General features: G+C 42.1%; 2 protein-coding genes across 4 annotated transcripts in view; one reads left to right on the forward strand and one right to left on the reverse strand.

The window, feature by feature from the left end:
- Positions 1-11,635, forward strand: part of LOC145786758 (death-inducer obliterator 1-like) — a 50,290-nt gene extending 38,655 nt beyond the window's left edge. Inside the window, exons 23-37 of one of the 2 annotated variants that reach the window (XM_082598492.1) lie at positions 332-531; positions 783-958; positions 1,359-1,567; positions 1,897-2,088; positions 4,144-4,256; positions 4,428-4,591; positions 4,815-4,875; positions 5,120-5,214; positions 5,377-5,517; positions 6,382-6,471; positions 7,020-7,272; positions 7,416-7,545; positions 10,618-10,677; positions 10,823-10,927; positions 11,500-11,635. In XM_082598492.1, the coding sequence (XP_082454618.1) occupies positions 332-531; positions 783-958; positions 1,359-1,567; positions 1,897-2,088; positions 4,144-4,256; positions 4,428-4,591; positions 4,815-4,875; positions 5,120-5,214; positions 5,377-5,517; positions 6,382-6,471; positions 7,020-7,272; positions 7,416-7,545; positions 10,618-10,677; positions 10,823-10,927; positions 11,500-11,602 (2,092 nt within the window). In that variant the 3' untranslated portion in view covers positions 11,603-11,635. The remainder of the gene's footprint in view (positions 1-331; positions 532-782; positions 959-1,358; positions 1,568-1,896; positions 2,089-4,143; positions 4,257-4,427; positions 4,592-4,814; positions 4,876-5,119; positions 5,215-5,376; positions 5,518-6,381; positions 6,472-7,019; positions 7,273-7,415; positions 7,546-10,617; positions 10,678-10,822; positions 10,928-11,499) is intronic. The other variant, XM_082598493.1, reaches the window with a different exon arrangement.
- LOC145786760 (gamma-aminobutyric acid receptor subunit pi-like) overlaps positions 11,609-23,346 on the reverse strand; it is a 30,770-nt gene continuing 19,032 nt past the window's right edge. For both annotated transcript variants that reach the window (XM_082598496.1, XM_082598495.1), the window contains exons 4-12: positions 19,212-19,295; positions 17,231-17,392; positions 16,596-16,665; positions 15,998-16,153; positions 15,118-15,351; positions 12,551-12,668; positions 12,352-12,415; positions 12,087-12,117; positions 11,609-11,829 (exon numbers count right to left, since the gene is read on the reverse strand). In XM_082598496.1, the coding sequence (XP_082454622.1) occupies positions 11,684-11,829; positions 12,087-12,117; positions 12,352-12,415; positions 12,551-12,668; positions 15,118-15,351; positions 15,998-16,153; positions 16,596-16,665; positions 17,231-17,392; positions 19,212-19,295 (1,065 nt within the window). In that variant the 3' untranslated portion in view covers positions 11,609-11,683. The remainder of the gene's footprint in view (positions 11,830-12,086; positions 12,118-12,351; positions 12,416-12,550; positions 12,669-15,117; positions 15,352-15,997; positions 16,154-16,595; positions 16,666-17,230; positions 17,393-19,211; positions 19,296-23,346) is intronic.

Here is a 23,346-nt window from a genome sequence, read left to right on the forward strand (position 1 = left end):
TGGCCACAATAGTTACCAAGGAAACAATGACTTGTTAATCGTCTGCTCAACATTTTAAATCGACAACCACCCACAGAGCATGTTTAATTAACCATCAAGATTAGAAAACAATCTTTCACCTTCCCTTTGCTGTTCAAGGTTTGACAATAGTAATAATCTGGAGCGGTGGTGTGTTGGATTTAACTTGACTAGTTTCTTGACAGTGGACACGGAAATTGGGTTGCTTTTTTTCACGTTCACTTGGTCTTCGAAGTCTTAATCACTTAATCAATGCTGACAGTGAGCAGTGAAAGAAAGTCTTAATTTTGTATTAACTTGTGTCTTCTTCCAGGCAGAAGAGGCGGAAGAGCGATCCTATGGAAGAGACTGACATCAAGTCTCATGATCGGAGTCTCTCTCCTGCATCATTTCTTTCCGCTCTTTCCCATGAGAAACAGAAGAAGAAGAAACCTGTTCTTCCTGCTCCTCCTCCTCTCTCGGACATAGCGGAGCGGGCCGATCCGGAGACTCCTCCAGAACAAACAGAAGAAGGTGATTGGCTGTTACAATTATCGTTTAATTGTTTGCTTCAGTATCATCTCGATTGCAATACGTCATGGAGAGGAAGTTTATGCTCGGACTGAGAAAATCTTTTCTGAAGCAAAATCGTGGGACTGGCATACAATTCAACCCAGCGCTGCACTCACCGAGAGTCAAACCGTTGCCGCTTGGTTTTAACATTTTAATTGAAGTATCGGTATGAGTAAAAATATCAAGCGTCTTCTGACAACTTTGTTTTGCAGTCGCGGAATTAGATGATGCGAAGAAGAAAGAAGATTCCAGTGAGGCAAGCACTCCAGAGGAGAGCAAGAAAGTGGAGAAGAAAGATCCATCATCGAAGCCTTCCAAGTCCACTTTGATCTGGTCTGGATCGATCAGTATGTTGGAACTATCGACGTTCAAGGCGAACGTCTACCCGGTCAGTTGATTGTTAAGTCACACCCACCCTCGTTGAGGAACCGCTGTCATTGTCTATGACCTGCATAAACTCATATTATTTGTATCTCATTCTATTTGAATAAGATACTGATGAAACCGCCTTTGCAGTGGCCACAATGTTATTAATAAATTATACAAGCTTCCAAACCAACAAAAATTATTAGCATGTGCTTAACTGTCTTGTCTGTCAATTGCGGAGTGGCGCCGCTTTTACGAAAATCGTTATTTCTTTCGTAATAATAAACAGTTCGGATACACTGCTCTAGAGAGAAATGTCTACGGCTCTAATAAGGACTATGGCCTGCTCAACTGAAACCGCCGCTTGTGAGTCTAAGTTGAGACATTTCGTCAATCGGACACCACTGACTTCTTCATCTTAGGTGAATGGTTCCCATGACAACCTGGACATCGACCTACCTGTCAAGTTGGCCCTGGGGGGTCGCATCCATCCCAAAGTAGTCTGGGAGTACCTGGTCAAGGTGAGCAACCTCCCTACCAAGCAGTTATCGGTGGTTCGATTCCACGCGGCGGCAGATGAGGACAGAGTCGGATACGTAGCAATGCTCTCTTACTTCAGTAGCAGGAAAAGGTGACTAAGTTTTTAATTCATGCAACTTTTGTAAAGGTTACAGATTCGCAAAATGTTTCATGTATAAAAATTCACCATTTCAATGTTCAGGTTTTATCAAACTTAGTCATTTTACTCATCTTAGTCTGCTAATCTTTGCCAGCCCGAAACAGAATAATTTGTGATCTTTATTAGGTCTTCTGCATTCTGCCTAGTGTGTCACAATAAAAGCTTCATTGTGACCTTTTGTGCATCTTCTGCATGCTTCTCTGTCCAGCAGACTGGCCACGAAATGCTCCTGCGTCATATGGATTCAAAATTGTTTTCACTCTTTTTTTTTTAAATCCTAGATTCGGTGTCGTAAACAACCAGGATCGGCTCCTTGTCAAGGACATGTATCTGATTCCTCTACTGGAGTCCCAACCCATCCCTGATCAGCTCCTCTCCTGCTCCCCCGGGGTGGACACAGCTCTCCCTCCTAACCGACCCTCTATGTTGCTGGGCATCATTGTCAGGCAGTCCACCAAGCCGGTCAAGCCTGTGTAAGCCATCTCGATAAGTTCTGTTTGTGTACATCTTTTTTTATGTGTTTTTTTATTTTGACAAAACTCAAGGTAATTATTCAAAAAATTCTTTTGATTTGGTGACGTGTTTTCTCATTATTTGTTAATAGTTTCTATCGTAGTGAAGTTTAATGCGTTATGTGCTTTACACTTTGCTACACCATTGGGGATGTATGCTTTATAATGTAATTTTAAAGCAGCGTTGTTCTATACAATTTGATCGAACCTTCCATTGTGTAGTAGTCCAGTTTTTATCCGGTGATGTCCCCGTTACCGAGGGTGGCCGGATTCACCTCCAAGTGCCGCAATCGTCTTCACACCCTGCATCCACATCGATCTGTCTAACGCGTCCTCTCTTGTCAAGCCCACCTTGCTGCTTTCTTCCTCAACTTGCTTTTTCCATGTTTTCTTTGGTCTTCCTTGTTTTCTCCGACCCTCCACTCGCAACTCCAGCGCTCTTCTCAAAACATCATCTTCATCCCTTCTCAAAACATGCCCATACCACCTCACTCCATTCGCTTTTGCCAACTTATCAACACTCTCATTCAACCCAAGCAAGCTCATAAGTTCTTCGGTATTCCTTTTGTCCATCAGCTTTACACCACACATTGCTCTCACCATCGCTCTCTCAGTTCTTCTTAAAATCGCCAATTCGTTTTCCCGTAAGCACCATGTCTCACTTCCGTACAGCATTGCAGATCTCACACAACTAGTATAAATTCTTCCTCTCATTTTCAACGGAAATCTTCTACCACATAACAACTCTCGACACTCTCTGAATTTCACCCAACCAAACCTTCCTCTTGCAGTCACTGCCGCTTCACAACCACCACTGGCATTCAATCTATCTCCTAGATAGCAAAAGGCATTTACTGATTCAACTTCATCATTCAGCTTTTCAACAGGACCAATCATTCCTTCCTCAATCTTCTTGCATCTTTCACATTCAAAACCATCTCCAGATCTGCATGTCACTCTCTTCATCTTTGCACATCTTCCATGCACCCATTTCTTGCATTTCGTACATGTAACAGAATTTGCCATCACTCTTCTTCCGCAGACGCCACATGGGTCAATTTTGCTCATTGTGATTTCCCCTTCCGTTCCGCTTATTACGACCTTTGTCTTTTTGATGTTCACACGCATACCTTTACATTCAAACGACTCCTTCCACTTCTCAAATTTCCCTCTCAGATCTTCCATTGTGTCACTCAACAAAACCAAATCATCGGCGTACAGTATCTCCATTAATGAATCTTCTCTTACACATTCGGTAATCACATCAATCACAATGGCAAAGATTAGAGGAGAGAGGACAGAACCCTGGTGTACACCGACCTTCACCGAAAACTCACCTGAGAGGGCAGATCCAACGCGAACTCTCGTCCTTGCACCGTCGTAAAGACCCATTACGGCTTGAACGAGAGCTTCTGGCATTACTTTTTTTCTCATTGCCCATTCCATCACTCTTCTTGGAACTCTATCAAACGCCTTTTCCATGTCCACGAAACACATGTACAAGTTCTTACCCTTGTCCCGATATTCCTCTTGCAACCTTCTCAAAATAAAAATAGCATCTGTCGTTCCCTTCCCAGGCATAAATCCACACTGCATCTCGTCCAGCTTCACCACAGATCGTATTCTATTCTCCAACACCCTTTCCACTACCTTCATTGCATGCTCCAACAGTTTTATTCCCCTATATGACCCACAATCCATTACATCACCCTTTCCCTTGAAGATGGGTATCACCACACTCATCTTCCATTCATTTGGCATTCCTTTTCCATCTAACACACGTTGACTGATTTCCTGCATTACTTTCAATCCTGTCTCTCCACTTGCGCGTATCATTTCCACAGTGACTTCAGATAGTCCAGGAGCCTTCCCCGATTTCATTTTCTTCATTGCTTGCATCACCTCCTCTCGTCATTGTGAGCTGGTCAAACGGAATAGATAAAAGCGCGGCTTGTTCATTCAATGAGCGACGACTATTTAACAAGTTCAACACAACTAAACATTGTGACGTCACAGAGACGTCGAGCCTGAGAAGCCGGTGGTGTCGGGAGCTTCATCGGAGCAGAAAGTGACTCCTGGTGATGAAGATGAAGAGGAGTATGTTCCTGGAGAGGATCCCATCATTAAAGGTTCATAACTCTTGCTCTATCCTAAAATAATCATACTGATCATAATGATGCTGACATCCTCCCGAGATCTCATTGTTGAGGAAATGAAACAACTCTTCCACTTTCATCGCCACTCGCCACTCCTTGCAATACTGTTATGTTTACTCATTTGAAATTAAATTGATTTTCCAGACAAGATTCCCTCTCCTGGCGCCCTCCTAACAGAGGAGGAGTTGCAACCAACCTCCGAACCAAAACCATCCTCGAGTGGATCCTTATTCGAGAGGAACCGGAGTCTCGCTCCATCCTTGCGCTTTTTTATGAGGAAGCAATCCGAGGAGGAGCAGAGTGCGAAGGTGACTCATTGTGAGATCACTGAAGTGAATGCGTGAACTATGACGTCATTTCGTACCGGACCGCAAGCGATCGATTGCAACATAAAGTCAAGCAAAATTTGTAATTTTTGAGCATGTCATGCAACGCGAGATAAACGTTGGTAAATGTTGAAAACGCGTATGTTGGTAGCAGCAGTTGCACATTTTAAGTTTACATGACATAGATGCTTTTGTGATGTCACAGGAGGGAGAAAAGACGACAGAGGATGATCAACCCTACTCCCCTGGAGAGGGGCTGGATGAAGGTGCGTACATCATCGATTACGTCACTGTGACGTATAAGAATGACGTGTGTTCTGTTATGGTACTATACGCATTGTAGGTATTGATAGCGCAGGGATGTTGATGCCGTGAGAGACTTTGAGAAAGTATCGCATTGGCAACATAATATGATGATGGATGGGACTTGTGGGATTGTGATGCGGTAATTGGGAAGCTGGGAGTGAAGTCACTTTGTGATTATTTCAGTTATTCGATTGTTAATTGCAGGTTCCGAAGGAGGAGATTATGATCCTGCGGATGCTATTGTTCAGGATGAAGATGAAGAGCCTTACGATCCAGAAAAGATGTTTCCTGAAGAAGAGGTGAGCCGATCGTTATTTGGTGATCATACATTTCTGAATTAAACTTCATTAATATTTTATGAAGTGGAGACCGTTCAGCTTCACATACTTTCAAGTCAAGTTGTTTCTGGTGATCATTATTTTGCTGATCAATTTGTGTCTTCATCTGCGTTTTACATTCAGGAAGAATATGATCCTGAAACTGCGTTTGCTCCAGTTTCTCCTAAAGGCAACGATGACATCCCATATGATCCCGAAGATCACGACAAGGTCCTCCAAGAAGTGTCTGGATCCAAAGAAGTGGAGGAGCTCGTTGAGAAACAGGTGATTGTGAGGTAGTTTTGAATTTTAAGAAACGTCAGAAAGTTCCATTTTTTTCCTCGTTCCAACTTTCTCCTTTAGTGATATTTGTCTGAAACGGTTTGTTACGTGGAACATACGTCATATCTGTGAATGAGTTGATTGGCTGCTTGTAGTTGTTGCCACCATCGGCTATAACAGGGCTTCTCAAACTTCAGTAAATAATCTTCTATGTGATCCCTTGGTTGACGGTTTACAGTGGAAACTAACCACTGTAGGCCCATTTTTAATTGGTTTGGCCACCCTGAACTTGCGATTTGCAACCCCGTTTAGGGTCGCGATGCATAGTTTGCCACCATAGACTATACCAGGGCTTCCCGACTGGCGGACCGCGGTCCTAATCTGGACCTTCTGGGTGTTGATGGTGAACCTTGAGCTTTTGGAAGAATAATTTCATTGCCACGTTTCAGGGCTTCTTTAAACAGGATTCTACTGGTAGGAAGCAATTTTTACTGTGATTATCCTAGTTGCTGGGGGCTTCGACTCCCAGACTCCCCAATACTTTTTCAGAAATCCAAGTCGAGTTACATTTTATGTAAAAAAGTGGTTTGGTACAGATAGTTTAACTTTCATGGTTGCGTGTGAAATAACTTCTTCACCGGACTGCTAAAAATATTCAACTTGTCAAACTGGACCTTTGTTAACATTAGTTGAGTAAGACCATTCATTTTATGATGTTGAATATTCAACCAAGGAATGCTCGGTGGCCGCATTGACGACTATGAACCGGGCACCACATTGCTTCTTCTTCGCAAAATACTTTATTGTGTTGTCATTATATTCGTATGTCGTCATACCGCACCAGTGACTTCACAATGCGCGTTGCAGGCGTTTATCGAGAAAATGCAGAAGGAGCTGGAGGAAAAGAAGGCGAAGTTGGCTCAAGTGGAGCAATCTCTCCTGCAATCAGCTCCCGTGGTAAGTGTAGATTCCGATGAGGTTCTTACCTTTTTTACTGAGTGCATGTACTTACCCACACAACACATTATTTCTTCTACATCACAAATTTTTTTTTCAAGATTTTGATTTATTTTTTTAGGAACGATTTATTTGAAAAACTTTTTTCTTCTGCATATACGTCTTCCAGTTCTAAGAAATGTTCATGGGAAAGCGCGACACCAATTTCATTACTTTACGATGAGTGGTTCCTGAATGCTATTCCTGTGTTTGAAACTTCAATGGCCGTGTCCTGCATGTCTATGATGTGACAATAAAATAAAATCTTGTGACTTGTGTGTTGAGTTTTTTTCCCAAAACTCCGCTAATTACACATTTTGACAATGGAAATATGAGGCTCACCACAATATATGCTGCACAGTGAGGGTTGTTCGTTCAGTATCTTCCACGCTTCACTAATGTTGCTTTACTTTGATTATGCTTGTTTTGTTTCACGTTGCTTCCATTGTTTACGTTGCTTCCATTGTTTACGTTGCTTCCATTGTTTACGTTGCTTCCGTTGTGTTAAGGATCCCCGAACCCGAGTGGATCCCCGACTCGCCAAGCGGGCGGTGCAGGAAACGGAGAATGCTAAGAATGCCGAACCTTCTAAGCCCCCTATTGTGAAGGAACCCTCAGTGCAAGAGCAACCGCCGAAGGAACTCTCAAAGTCACCTCTCGTACACGAAACCCCTAAAGAGTCCCCAAAACCTGTGGATCCCCTTCAAACTATTCTATCTGTGCTAAACATGGCCCAGTCCAAAAGCTCAACAGCGACATCGGGTGAGTGCGTTAGTGTTCACCCGAAGAGATCAATCGATAAGCTTTAAGAATGGCCGCTTGGACGCCCACTAAGGGCACATGCGTTTGTTTCGGAGGGACACTTAATGGCGTGCCTGAACGTGCATTCAACCTCGCTTATTTAGTTGCAGGAGCATTGAAGATTTTCCAGAAGCCGTCATCTCCTCCACAGCTTCCGGACTCCACCACCAAATCCGACGCGGAGGATGTGGAAGCCAATGAACCCACAAAATCCGACCCCTCCGGGCTGGTCTCGTGAGTTTAGTTTAAAGTACTTTCTTTAGAGTGTGTAGGCCAATGTTTGATTTGTTTGGCGATTCCTAACATGACGATTTGTGACCCATAGTTTGGGAGGCCATTCCTTGTTGAAGTACTTTTTAGTGCAATTGATTGAGTTTCGCTTTTAGCAGCATGATCGTTGCTTACGTCACAGTGTAGATTCTAACGATCTGTTTAAGCCCAGGCCTCGAAATTCGTTTTTGTTGACGGCGGACAAACGTGTCCGGTCTGAGCAGCTATCTCGGCGGACAAATTAAGTCTCACGGCGGACACACCAGTTTTAGTGTCGATCGTCATGCTTAATCACTTTATCTTGATAATTCTTCACCATTTGAGAACTGTAGCTACGGTTTAGAAGGCTTGTTAAAATTGCAGTGGAGTCATTCTGAAAGGCTTTTATCAGACCAACGACCTGCGCTTGAAGAGTCAAAGCGCCCTGTAGCTGCTTAATACGCCGCATAACTGATTAACTTCCACCGAACGAGGTCGTGTGGCTTCTTGCGTCACAATGCTCTGGGCACGAATCGGAAAACTTCTACACTAACGCTACTATTTTCTGCTGTGCAAAGTTTCACTAGGCTTTTTATTTAGGTTTATTTTTGCGTGTCATGTGAGCGAAAGTGAATTTTCCCTAGGCCTTTTCTTTCTTACTGTAATATCAAAGCTTTAAAGTTTTGTAACCAACCTTGCCTTATCAATATTACTCGGAGATCAAAGCCAGAGATTGTGACGTAATACGTGAACTAAGTTGCGCGTGAATAGTGTAGAAGTACCGTACTCCCATCGATTCTTGGCGAAGAATTCACCTTTGTTACGCTGATTCAATGTCATCAATCGTTGAAGCAACGTATAAATCGAAAGTTTTCCTGATTGAATGGAAACTAAGGGTTACGATACAATATTCACATTTTCTAGATGCGTGCTAGAATGCGAGGGAAATTATATTCTCGCAACAATTGTTCGTGGTATGCAATGGCGATTTGTATCGCTAGTTCCTGTGTTCTTTCTCGGCGGACAAATATGACCGATCTAGATGGTACTTCCCGCGGACATCACATGCTGTGACGGCGGACATGACCGCCGTGTCCGCCGTGAATTTCGAGGCCTGTAAGCCTGATGCTGCGAGTCAGTTGTGGCAATATCGAATTACACGAGCTTTCGGAACACAGTTCCCTAGTCATGTGCTATGACGAATGGTGTTGAATTCAGTGAGTGGTTCTTTCATGTGGCTCTTTGGTTTAGCTTGAGGCTGCCGGCTGTTGAGTTTCTGTGCTGTTAGGCGCTATTGCTGTGAATTTTGTTGAATCAGTTGTTAGTAGATTAGGTGACGTAGTTCTTCCCTTTCGGCACGGTTGTTGATTTTTGGATTTTGCCTGCTGATAAATATGGCCTCTTTGAAACGTAATTGTACCGCGTCATTTTCTCTGGCAATAATTTTAAATTCAAAGTCGGCGTGGCACTGTTGTTGATGATCAAAGACCGAACTTTTATCTGAGCTGAGGTGTTTTTTGATGCGGGAGTGGAGTGGGCGGATCGTGCTGCCTATATAGCTTTCCCTGCATTTTTTGCATGTGATCTTGTAGACACAGTTCTTGGTGGTACACATATCGTCGTTCCGTAGTTGGCAGTTTTGCAGCTGGCAAGGTTCGGATTTTTGTGTTTTTTTAAGTGCGTTTCGGAGGGTTCGTGAGCGTCGAAAGAGGCGGACTGGCAAGTCCAGGTCTTTGAAGACTTTCTTTATGTTACGATCCGCGTCGTCGCTCATATTTAAGGAAATTCGAAATGTATTGGGTTGCATGGTGTTTGAGGTGGGGGCCGTCGGTGTAGTCGTCGTCTGGGTGGTTGCTCAAGAAAGTCCCCGGGGCATCCGCCCTCCCTGACCGTCCCCTCGAATTCAGTCAGGCGCAGCGCTGGTCCATTGGGTGAAGAATATCCATCCCCCCTCTGCATTTCGTTTAAGAGCATGGTCCTCCCACTGCCCGTGAGCAGGGCCGAGTCGAAGTGTGGGAGCAGCCTTGCCCCCGCCCTCCTCTGGCAGAACTCGCGGTGGACTGCGCCGTCCCCGTCGATTTCCATGGTGAAATCCAGTGTACCACCAAGAACTGTGTCTACAAGATCACATGCAAAAAATGCAGGGAAAGCTATATAAGCAGCACGATCCGCCCACTCCACTCCCGCATCAAAGAACACCTCAGCTCAGATAAAAGTTCGGTCTTTGATCATCAACAACAGTGCCACGCCGACTTTGAATTTAAAATTATTGCCAGAGAAAATGACGCGGTACAATTACGTTTCAAAGAGGCCATATTCATCAGCAGGCAAAATCAACAACCATGCCGAAAGGGAAGAACTACGTTACCTAATCTACTAATCAACTGATTCAACAAAATTTAACAGCAATAGCGCCTAACAGCACAGAAACTCAACAGCCGGCAGCCTCAAGCTAAACCAAAGAGCCACATGAAAGAACCACTCACTGAATTCAACACCATTCGTCATAGCACATGACTAGGGAACTGTGTTTCGAAAGCTCGTGTTATTCGATATTGCCACAACTAACTCGCAGCATCAGGCTTAAACAGATCGTTAGAATATACATTGTGAAGTACTTTTTAGTGGTGCGGTACTAGTTAGTGATACTTTTAGTAAGTAAATTTTAGTGGTGCGGTACTGATGAGCCCAGCCTCATGGGCGAAACACGTCTATCGCTGAGTTCTTGCTACACTCGACTGCCGAGAAGTACAAGCCAGCTTGGGTTACTGTGTTCATGTTCTAACGTCACCCAGGGCGGGTTTCGAAGAGAGGTCCCACCACTGATGACGTGTTGCTGCACAAACTATTGTCGCTGCTTAGCGTTGATACTGCGCCAACTGGTTTAATATTTTCACGGTTGCTTCTGGTACATACTTTTTTCTGTGGTATCTCAATAACTTATATCGCTTTCCTGAAGAAGTAATTGCACGAAACACATTGATGTGTTTGATCCTGTGGGCAAATGTGTCTTGAGTAATAGCGCCTTCAGAGGTTTTGACGCGCAATACATTTCAGTTACACGGTGTCGCCAGAGAGTGATGACGAAGGGAAGAAATCAAGCAGGAAGGATGACAGGTAGGTCCCGATAAGAGCTTGTGTCTTCCGGTTGATTAGGAAATAATGAAGTCTGCACTACTGGGCTGACTCCCAGCGACTAAATGTCTTTGTAGGGTTATATCTTGTGATTTCATCGAATTATTCTTTGTGACGTCATGTTTAGGCGACGACGTTCATCATCGTCGTCATCACAGTCGTCACACGATGGACATCGACGTCATCGCCACGATTACGACAACAAAAAGCATCGACGTCACAGACGATCTAGGTGGGTTGCTTCTTCTGATTAGTGATGCGTGGTGTAGCGTCCAGTCGGATTTAGGTGAAGGACAAACTCCCCAAACAGCAAAGTAACCGACCATTGTTTTTTCAACGTAACAAAGTTGCTTTGTTGTTTGGGTCAAGGCTCGGGGAAAGGCAGGGTCTCCGTGCTCGATAATTGTTTAAAAGGTGATCCAAAACCTAAATGAAATGTTGCAAGCCACTACCCTTTCCGTGTATGGCATGAAAGGCTAATCTTTGAGTTTTTGAGACACACTGCGAGTGAGGATTTTACTGAACATTTGTGATGGATTGTAAATCTCGCACGACTCCCATAAAGGTTTGAAATCGGGCACAAAAGTTAAAATGCTTAGTCAAATCCTCACGCACAGTGTCTTTCAAACGCGAGGAAGCACTGCAATGAATTATCAAAGCCTCAGTAGATAGTTGTATGCCGGAGGAGCCTCGCGTTGTTAATTAAATCATCGCCTTGTCATTCCAAGTACATGACGGGACACAGGTCTATATCCGAAAAAGTTTTTAGTTTGGTGTCTAACGTTGCGTGCCTAACGCTTTCAGGTCGAGGTCGCCGCATCGTCGTGGACGTCACTCACCACGTCATCGTCGCCATGACGACCGACCACATCACGACCGGACATGGAATCGAGATCGAAGGCGGTAACACACAGACGCTGTACGCGATTTATTGTGACAAACAAGTGACGACTACGAACAATGTTACTTTCCCACCGCGATTGGATTGTCAATCGGCCATTGTTAGGTAGAACGACCAATAACAGATGTTGAAGATCGTGAACAAAGCCGGGAAGAGGAAGCGGGAGTACAGATCGAACTTCTCCACGTTGTTCTTCAGTGTGTCCTTTGGTGCTGGATCGTCATTGCTGTGATCTGGGTTAAAATATGGTTCCCTGAAGAGAGCTCCGCTTTGTCACATTTTGTAGACTTTCTGATTGAAACATCTGTCAATCATTCTTGGCTGGGGCATTCAAAAACGAAACAATATTATTTCAGTCAGCTCGTCGCCAGAATGTGACGAAGCAGGTGCGGGCAGTTACGTCATGAGATGCCACAATTCCTCTGGAAAGCTTCTTACTGCCGATACTGGCAGTTCATATTCAACGATAGTAAGCCACAAGGTATCTCACCTTCATGATGCTGGGTCTTCATGTCCTTGATCTGAAAGCGGAGTAAATCGGTGTCAAGTGGGAGCAGTACAATGAAGATGTTCAATGCCCAACCTCAGGATTAATTTAATCCATTTCACAGATAGGTTTTACTTTTAACCGTTAGTGTAGATGCAACAAAAAGTTTTTTTCCCGTTTGGGCTGTTTGTGTGCCTGATGTCTCCATGATATTCATGGCTTGGCTTAATGTCTTGAAATAGATTTCGGCCATAAATCTCATACGTACGTTTAAAGCTTTTCCATTTGATTCTGTGCCATCTGGGTGTTTGTCTCGTCCTTGTCTCATTGATCTGTGGCCAGAAGAAAGATACAAATAGATGAAAACGGCCGGAAAATTAATGAATTGTCATTTTCAAGAACTTGGTTTTGTGAAATGCATCCCGTTCATTGATTGCTTTCGTTAATAAATGAAATCGTTCTCGCACCTTTTATATCTCGAAGCCACGTTCCCGAGGGAGTATCTCATCGCGAAATGAGCAGCCGCGTATTCCAACAGCGCAAGGAAAGTGCATCCGTAGCAGAAGGACACGTAGAAGTCAATAGCTGTGAACAAACGAAACCATTGTTGCCACACAATGACGGTCAGGAGTTGCTGACGGTTACCGAGCAATTGTGGGGTCTGTTAGCTACCCGCAGAAACACATCATATAACAAAATCCATCATTTTTTCATTGATTCAACGTCTACAGACAATGTAAAGACAGATCAATGTAAAAAAGTAATTTCAAACAAATGACCGAAAAGTCTCAGCGAAAAAAAAAACAGTATAGGCAAGTGATGTCACTCGGTGTGAACTAATTTTACGAAAAATTTGTTTAGAACTGTTGCTCTTTGGTGAATAGAAACACGTAGCGACTGAACCGGACACAAGCTACAACCAAAGGTGGGCAGTAACTAGTTAAAAAAGTAACTAGTTACTTTTTGAGTAACTGTAACTTCGTTACTTTTTTGAAAAAGTAACGATAAGCGGTAACTAGCTACTATTTTATCGTTTTTCAACAGTTACTAGTTACAGTTACTTGATTTCCCAAACAAAAATGGGTCGTTTGTTTTTCAGTTTATAGCAGTTTTTTTGTAGTGGTCAAATTATTTGTTTGGGAGAGATTATAGGCATTCGGCGACAAGAAGCGAGGTTGTGTACAGAAAGGAGCTGTGTAAACTGCGAGATAAGATTTTGCAGTGTACCAGCGACAGAAAGGAGGCCGCGTAAACTGCGAGGTAGGATTTCGCAGTGTTCTATACGGATTGATGTCTGTGACGCCACAATCCGTTGTTTGTTCCCCCACTAAGCTGTCTGTTTTTAGAAATTTCAGCTTCTCCTTTTTTGTAAAGCGATTCTTTTTTTGTAGATTGTGATTATATAGCTTTGAACACAGGTAGACGCGGTAGTCAGTAGTAGAAAGTCAAAATGGATTAGTTTTTGTCTAAAGTATCAGAGACTGAAGCAAACCCCACTGGTAATGCCACCAATATGCCAATATCTGGACATTCTGCAATCAGAAGAGAAGGCATATATGGGCATGACGAGGAAAAGACTACAAGAACTTCGAAACAGCGACAAGGTGGCTGTCTGCCTGCCATTACTACCCGATTGTTGAAATCTTTGGAAAACAGATTTGGCCATGTTTTTGATGATAGTGACTGCCAGTTAGCTGCTGCTTTTCACCCACAATTCCGACTTTTTTGGCTTTACAAGGGTGAAGAAATTAAGACGCCTCTACATCCCAAAATTGTTAACCTATTACAGAACCACAGCAATTCAACATCGACGATGCAGCAAGCAACAGCGACACTGATGTTGACAGGCATGCAACAGATGACTTTTTTGCTCTGTTATTTAAAAAAAAAAAAAAAAGGAAGTTAGTGCCGCAAAAATTTTAAATGAATTTTTCGAACGTAACCCAACAAAGGCAGTTACGTCTGATGCATTCCCCAATGAAGCCATGAGGCGTTTGTTCTTGCGTCCGCCCCGTTAGCTCAGTGGTTACGCGTCGGGCTCAAGATCAAGCGGCGCTGGTTCGACTCTCGGGGTGTGCGCTTGAGCAACGCATTTCAGGACTGCTCTCCATTCAGCGGCACCTAGTAAATGGAATAATTTCTCGGCAACAACACTTCAACAATCGGAAAACTTCACTCTGCCAATCTCGGTAACCGGCCCTGCGTCAAGAGCCTCTACAAGTATGCGAACAAGTACCAGGAATAACCTATCAAGGCTTTGTCAGTCCGAAGATAAAGATTCAAAAACCATTCAAAAACCAAACCATACAATACCCTTATCCCCTCCAGTGCTGCTGTTGCAAGACTGCTCTCCCTTGGAAAGGATATTTTGGCGCCAAAGCAAGCTGGACTTAGCGATCAACATTAATTTTGAAATATTGATGTTTCTGAAAGGAAATTGATGTTGTGACTCTTCGTTCATTTTAGATACCCGTATAAAAATATTGACACGCTCTATTGCTTATCACGGAGTGTCCTGTACATGTCGTTTTTTCAATTTTTTATTGTTTTATATTCGGTTGGCGGACGTTTTGGTTTTGGGGTTAGATTATGGATTCTTAGAAGCATTATAGTATGTGGACAGCTAGCGGAGTGGTCGCTGTTTTGTAGTTAGGCAACAGCTGTTTTGTAGTTAGGCAACAACAAAGTATCATCTTGCCCTTTATCATGTATTTTTCAACTTGTACTTCATAGAAAGAAGAATAGTTGTAGATCAGTACTCATATACATTCATCTTCTTTGAAAAGTAACTGTAACTAGTAACTGTAACTAGTTACTTTTTAAAAAACGGTAACTGTAACTGAAACTAGTTACTTTTTAAGCGAAGTAACTGTAACTGTAACTCAGTTACTTTAAAAGTAACTAGTGCCCACCACTGGCTACAACTAATGGACCAGTACGCAAATATACAATCTTCATTAGGCTACACGATCATAAAAACGGCGGTTATCACTAATTTCAACTGTTTCCAAACAAAGTACAAAATTATATTGACCTTTGACCTCTGAGGTGGTTTTTGGACCGTTTCCGTTCTCACCAATCATGAGGGTGGTCATCGACAGGACAGTGGTGGCCCCTAAACCCACTCTAGCTGGAACAGAGGTCATGTTGATCCAAAATGACATCCATGAGAGCATGACCAGAAGAGTGGATGGAATGTATGTCTTCATAATGAAGAAGAGCATATTCCTCCTCAAACCGAAGGCAAGCACCAACTGGGAGTGATTTCCTAAACCAAACCAGTCGATTATGCACTTTCAGGATTATGGATTTCCTAACGTGGTGGAAATAATCAGGAAAAACAATGCATTGATATCACCACTGGTTGAACGTTCGTTTGTTTGAATTGTCATCCTAGGATAAGAAAGCCTGTGATAGGTAGTTTCTGGCAGTTTCGCGTAGGCTACGTGTGAAGGCTTTGAACCACTGACGCAGGCCCGGCCACCGAGATTGATAGAGTAAAGTATTTTTCTTGTTGAAATGTTGTTTACAAAATATTTCATCTACTATGTCACGTTGAATGGAGAGCAGTCCTTAGAATGCGTTGTTCGAGCGCACACTCCGAGAGTCGAACCAGCGCCTCTTGATGTTCAGGTTTCTTTGTGTGCAAAGTCGGGCGCTCAACCAACTGAGCTAACGAGGCAGACAAATGCGATGTGTTGAAATTCAGTTCAAGTGACCTGAAATTAGGTTGGAGCACGTCTGTGACATTAAACAACGATAGGAATTGTTGAAGCAACTAACTATGCGCCAATCTAAGTTAGTCACTAGATGAAAGTATAAAAAAAAAATTTTTGCGGCAAAATCTTAACTGAGTCGGCACATAATTGCCATGCACTGACGTGGAAGCGATGACGTAGTTTTCAACCACTGACCTACAAGAGTGCTCAGTGAATCTTTGTAGATGAAGCAAGAAGTGATGTTGAACTGTGGGAGGACAACATCCTTCATTCCTGTCACTGAGCCCTGATCATCTCTGCAACTTTCTTCTTTGTTCCATCGATACCGAAGATGATCATCAGTGAACGACCCTGGAATGGAAGCAATTATCAATTAAGACAATAATCCCCAAGAAGATGGTTTTGTTGCCATCACTGACGTAATTGTTCAAAAATATAATGACGTCATTGCGACGTCAACAAGGTTGACTTTGTCACTCAATCATGATTCGACTCTTTTTGTATGCAAACGGAATTGCAGTTTGTCATCCATACAAATTACGCCATTGTTAACTTCTGGCGTCATATACGTGACGTCACAATGTACATCTGAGAATGATTCTCACTCAGTTGTATGTATATTTTTCCAATTTTTTTAACAGGTACGGTACTCAAATATTAATTTTTCTTCCAATCTATTGCAGCCGTCTTATGGTTTGAGTCCAATGCAATCCCCTGGAAGGGTTTACAATTTGTGTGGCAACGTTGAAACACTTTTTCAGACTATTTGAAACAATGTTTATTGTGGACTTACAACTGGCAAGCTTCAGTCGGCAAACTTGGTGGTCCATCGGATATTTATTAAATTTCATCGGACAAGAAGCCTGAAATAGCACAAAACATTATTTCTATTGCACAAAATCACATTTCCGCACATTTCAATTTATGTGTTTATTTTGCAGCGTTGAAAGAGCCGCATCGTCCTCTGAAAGAGCTTAATAAAAATAAGTTAATGTGTGAGAGTTATCGCAATTTTTGCTTAGGTGGCACATATTCACCTCCAGATTGCTATCCACAGATGCAAAAAAGCTTACAATAAAACCAGTTAAACCCACAACCAGCTCTCCCAAAGGATCTTAAATGTCCCAAATGTAACCGAACTTTTAAAGCCTGAATTAGACTTAGGCCTACTAGCTGTTTAAAAACTCATCGTTAGACGAGGGATAGCTATCATCATTAGAAGCAGCAAAGGAATATGTAATCATTGAGTCAGCTGCTTCTATTACTTTAACATGTCATTGAGGTTGTTGCTGAGACATAGCCACGTGTTTTGGATCGGTATCGAACCAACTTCCTTTCGAACGTTGTACAGTCGGTAATAAACATTTTGGCAACAGCCTCGATTTGCAAACAGCGACTGAAATTATCGAATTGTTTGAGATAGCTCACCCTGCTGGTGATCCTGAGGACATAGAGGACCTTCCCGTCCGGATAGAGCGTGATCAACCCGTTCCTACTTGTGACGTCATGAATGAATGACGTCTGGGCGTTGACCATATAAGTGTCCGGAAGCCAGATCCTGTCGCTGAGAGAACTGTCTACTGTGAGGGGCTAAAGAGTTCATTGCAACATGCAAGTTATAATGAAAGCACTAATGAAAGCACAAGTACAAACAATAAGTTTTCTGGACGCTGTGCAATTAAAGACATATATAAATTCTTCCTACTTTGTCAAAAAATGAAATAACAATGTAGATTATCAGTAGTGACCTACAGCTACTGGTGGCCATGCAGCCTACTGTAGAAAACGTAGTTAAAATTAGGCAACTGGTTACACTTTTAATGCAGATTCTATGTTTTTCACATAATAATGATAATATATCATACACGTAAAAATTCATATATGGAAATTTACAGTTACTGCATCTCTAGTTAAAAAGTTACAATTAACACCAGCAAAGAAAATGACATAACAAAAAGAATATCACTTGATTGGCAAGCCTTCGGCCGAGTAAGTTCAATATTTAGATTAGAATTGCCCCTTTCTCACAAAAAAACAAGTCTAAGACCAGTGTGTTCTTCCAACTGTTAGCCTACTATGGCGCAAAAACTTAGAATCTTACAAAAAGTTAACTCTTAAACTAAAATCAGTGCAAAGAGCACATGAAAGAAATATGATGGGGGTGACATGGCGAGGCAAATAAATGCTGAATGAATTTGAAATCAAACAAAATTACTGGATATTGTGATAACTATCAAAAAACTAAAATGGTCATGGGCAAGTCATATAACAAGACATCAGGACAATAGATAGACTAACAAAATAACAACTTGGACACCCTCGGAAAACGGTACCCGGTCATTTGGTCGACAGTCATTTGGTCGACATGACGTTAGGTCGACAGAACGATTCACTTTAGGGTTAGGTTAGTTAACTAACCGTAACCCAAACCCAAACCCTAACCCAAATGTCTTGTCGACCAAATGTCTTGTCGACCAAATGTCCTGTCGACCAAATGTCTTGTCGACCAAATGTCTTGTCGACCAAATGTCTGTCGACCAAATGTCTGTCGACCAAATGTCTGTCGACCAAATGTCTGTCGACCAAACGTCCTGTCGACCAAATGTTTTGTCGACCAAATGTCCAGACGACCAAATGTCCTGTCGACCAAATGTCTTGTCGACCAAATGACTGTCGACCAAATGACTGTCGACCAAATGACTGTCGACCAAATGACTGTCGACCAAATGACTGTCGACCAAATGACTGTCGACCAAATGACTGTCGACCAAATGACTGTCGACCAAATGACTGTCGACCAATTGACTGTCGACCAAATGACTGTCGACCAAATGACTGTCGACCAAATGACTGTCGACCAAATGACTGTCGACCAAATGACTGTCGACCAAACGACTGTCGACCAAATGACTGTCGACCAAACGACTGGCTACGGGGAAAACAAACGCAAACGAGGAAAGTCAAAAATGAGATGGAGACGAGATTGACAAAGAAAGTTTAACCACAAACTGGTACATAAGAACACACGATCGACTAGATTGGAAAGAAAAGGAAAGGGCCGCCCAGCGGTGTACTACCAAAGGCTGAAAATGATGAAGATGACATCCCCTAGACACAGATTAACATTCGGATTGCTTTATTTCGTAAATACAAATTTATTTCAACAGAAAAATATCTCCGCTAAAAAAGTGGAGTCTCGTACTTGATCCAAGCATCGGGGGATGAGAAGATAAGGTTCGCATTATACTAAGCCTCCAGCACTGACGAGAGTATAATAACCAGTATCTTTCTCTCGGCCGCCTTTCCTACGATACAACGGGATAACCTACCGTACAATCTACAAATAATGGGGAATGGTAAAAGTGTTTCCGCCGTGGGGGAAACACCCTGGAAAGTACTTCTGAGGTACCTTGTGTAATCCGCCTCTATTGCGAGGCTTGTTCAACCGATCATCTCTCCATGACTGGAAAAGCATGAACGAAATCCTGTATTCCTGAAAGCAATGCCAAAGTTGTAAAGGGGGATCTCATTCGTTTTTTCTGCTTCAACCCAACCGCGTGAGGTTGCCATTGGTTCAGGGGCGTATCCTCAATGGAAGCAAGGGAAGCATTGCTTCCCTTGTCAAAATTGAATAAAGAGAAGATGATATTTTTTAGTGAAACGATTTCGTAATTTCTTTACCTGAATACGAATTAAAACAGCTTCTAACTCATGTCCCCGTATGATTTCAACTCAGTTTTAATTTTAAAAAAAAGTTGGAAGCTTAGGGAAGCGGAGATTCGTATCGCATCCCTTGCTCTCGTTTTTGCTATAAGAAGATACAAAGGAAAATAAGCAGAGCAAAGTTTGCGCGATTTACGTTTCTTTTAACAAATCTGCGGAAGCAACTTCTGAATCGCTTCCGTTGCTCTGTTGGGTTTTGCGCCGGCACCGTACATAATCAGAAAATCTAACGCGCTTTCAGGGTTCAGCCTCGTAAGGAAAAGTTTGAGCTTAATGTTAGCTGTGCACTGTTATCCTGGCAGGATAGACTTTGGTATAAGACAGGATACGTGAGGTCTAGGCTAGACTTGACTGAAATGAATACTGACTTAAGCTACTACAGCAGTACTGTAGGTAGCTGAGCAGTTAAATTTCATGTATAATTATAGGCTTTTGTGATTGCTGTAACTTAAAATAACAAATTACACTTCAGTCAGCTGAATAACCAATGAAAGTGGAAATTCATCTATTTTATGATCTGTACAAATTTAGTTATGCTGCTTCTTGGTAGGCTAAGCCAGTACTGGTACAGCACAAGTTAGACTTTTTTGTAACATTATTAGGACATTATATAGGGGTAGGCAGTACTGTGTGAATTTTGGGTCATATCTTCAAAACCAGCTTGCCTGTCTTTTTTTGGGTGTATTTTTGTCCAATTAAGCCAAATGTGAAAAAAAATTTGAAAAATTTTCATTTTTGGCGGTTTGCACCCCAAAAAACTGAAACGAGCCATAATTTCCCCTTAAAATTCACCGCATCACTTTATTTCTTATTAAAATCAGCTGTAGACCTCCTAGAAAGTTGTTTGATGACTCTATTCCTACTGATTACAACCCAAAGATGCCGAATATAGCATTAGTTTTGTCCTATCTCTTGTAGATTTAGAAATATTTGAGAAAATGTTCAACCGCAACCCAATTTTTCACTAATTACGGGTTAGTTTTTGATCTTTTTGCAAAAATAATCATCTCCCAGCTTAAAAAATCATTACTTGTATGACTGATGTAAGCTAGTTGCACCTTTAAACATGTTTTTTAGCATTTATATAAGTACAAATTGCAAGTATTACTGGTCATTAGGCATAGCGCTTGTGAAAATAACATGCGAATCAGTGTTACTATGTTGTATGTATATGCAAAATAATGTTAATAATACTTGTAGAAAAATTGAGTTCATCAAGGACTTTTATTCAACTATTTGAAGTGATGCCTTCTCAACCATACAATTGATGGTACAGCAGGCCTCGAAATTCACGGCGGACACGGCGGACATGTCCGCCGTCACAGCATGTGATGTCCGCGGGAAGTACCCTCTAGATCGGTCATATTTGTCCGCCGAGAAATACCGCAGAAACTGGCGATACAAATCGTCATTGCATAGCACGAACAACTGTTGCAAGAATATAATTTGCGCTGGGAATGAGAAATTATCGCATTCCAAGCGCGCATCTAGAAAAAGTTAATACTGTATCTCTTACCTTCCATTCAAGTAGAAAAACTTTCGAATTTTACGTTGCTTCAACGATTGATGACATTGAATCAGCGTAACAGAGGTGAATTCTTAGCTAAGAATTGATGGGAGTACCGGTACTTCTACACTAATCACGCGCAACTTAGTTCAAGTCTTATGTCACAATGTCTGGCTTTGATATCCGAGTAATATTGATAATGCAAGGTTGGTTACAAAGTTAGATTATAAGAGTATAGGCTACTACAGCAAGATGCCGCAAAACTTAAGTTTTGGTATTACAGTAAGAAAGAAGAGGCCCAGGGAAATTTCTGAAAGTGAGAATGAGGGCGATGAACCTACTACTAGGAATTTTAGTGGTGATAGACGCATATATATTAAAGGAACAACGAATGTAAGGATTAGCTCTGTCAAAGATCACAACACATCGTTTACCCCAAGCCATCAATTTCCGGTCATCAAGGCCATCGACAATATGAGTGACAAAAAAAATCAAAATTAAGAGGTTGTTTGAAATCGCATATTTTATCGCTAAAGAAGAGCTCGCATTTACGCTTTTCCCTCAACTAGCCGGTCTGGAGAAAAGACACGGAATAGATCTCGGTATCACGTATCCTAACGACAAGCAGTGATCTCGTGAAGATTGGCGCACGTCTTTGAAGATCGATGTTATTGAAGCTCTAATCATGCGCATATGTTTGAATGGCCTTGACTGCGCTGATTATAACTCCGAGCCTGCCGTGGTCTCGTGGAATACTGATACTATTTTGGAGAGGCGACCGCATCACGGAGAGGGGAAAAAATAATTGTGCTTTTTCTAATGTTTTGTTTATTCTTTTCGTCACTTTCGCTCACATGACACGCAAAACTAAACCTAAAGAAAAAAGCCTAGTGAAACTTTGCACATCAGAAAATAGTAGCGTTACGCGTTAGTGTAGAAGTTTTCCGACTCGTGCCCAGAGCATTGTGACGTAAGAAGCCACACGACCTCGTTCGGTGGAAGTTAATTAGTTATGCGGCGGATTATTTTTTTATTATTTATTTGCATCAGACACAAAAAGTCCATAGAATTTAAATTTTTAACAATCATCATATTATCATCATCATCATCATATTTAGTAGCTACACGGCGTCAAGCGCACGTCGTTGATCTGATGAAAGCCTTTCAGAGTGACTTCGTTGAAATTTTAAAAAGCCTAAACCGTAGCTATGGCTCTCAAATGGCGAAGACTTATCAAGATAAAGGGATTAAGTATGACGATCGACGTTAAAACTGGTGTGTCCGCCGTAAGACTTAATTTGTCCGCCGAGATAGCTGCTCAGACCGGACACGTTTGTCCGCCGTCAACAAAAACGAATTTCGAGGCCTGGTACAGTATTATGATTTCTTAGGGAAAATGTTTGTTTGAAACATACCATTCACCATTTGCATCACAGTCCAGAATAGAAGTTGAGTGCAAATCTAGAGTGTCTGGTTTTCTAGGATTTTTCCATATGTCAAATTGTTACCCTTTTTAACTCTTAGAAGATGATACATTTGGAATGTGCCCATCATTCCTGTTCTCACAAGAAGCAATATACCAAGTGCTGCATTCACCCTCAGTGATTACAGTAACATAGTACTTTTACTTTCCATATATTCAGTTCCAACTTCTGCCACATTAGATTCAAGAGCTACCTCAGCATCTCTGTTTGTTGGTAATAGGGCACTAGAATAAGAAGATTCTTGTCCAGCCAAAAGTGTACAACGGTTGACTAATCTCTCTTCATGTAAGTTCTTGTTGACCTTGAACATACTGTAGTTGGATTGTCCAAAACATCAGACATGTGCGTATCGCGATAGTATATCAATTCATTTCGTACAATCCTCTCTTTCATGTCAGGATGTGAGCAGAGAATTTCGTGAAGCTCCTCAACACTAGTTGCAGGGCCATCCCATCCTTTGCAAAGCTGGAGACCCTTTTGTGTGTACTGACTCTTTTTCTTGCCCCTCTCGATTTTTTTTCAGCAATCCTGATATTAAGAAGCTGCTTCTGTTCATTGTACCATTTGTTTTCCATATAATTTAGTACTTTGACAACATCATTGAAGCCTTTTCTTGTATCTTTATGGAAAGAATTCGATAAGAGAAGAGTACAGTTATTTCTAATTCCTTTGACAGTGAAATTCTTCTTTGTATTTTTGGCACTGCTGCTCGCCTGCCAAACCTAGCCAAGTGCCTTTCAGCTTCCAAAGTATTAATTGGTAACCCACTTAATTGTTCTGTGGTCAATAAGTTGAGTTCTGTTGCATGAGGTTGTTTCCCAAATATCTCA

Source organism: Aplidium turbinatum, chromosome 17, assembly GCF_918807975.1.
Source record: "Aplidium turbinatum chromosome 17, kaAplTurb1.1, whole genome shotgun sequence".
Classification (NCBI taxonomy): domain Eukaryota; kingdom Metazoa; phylum Chordata; class Ascidiacea; order Aplousobranchia; family Polyclinidae; genus Aplidium; species Aplidium turbinatum.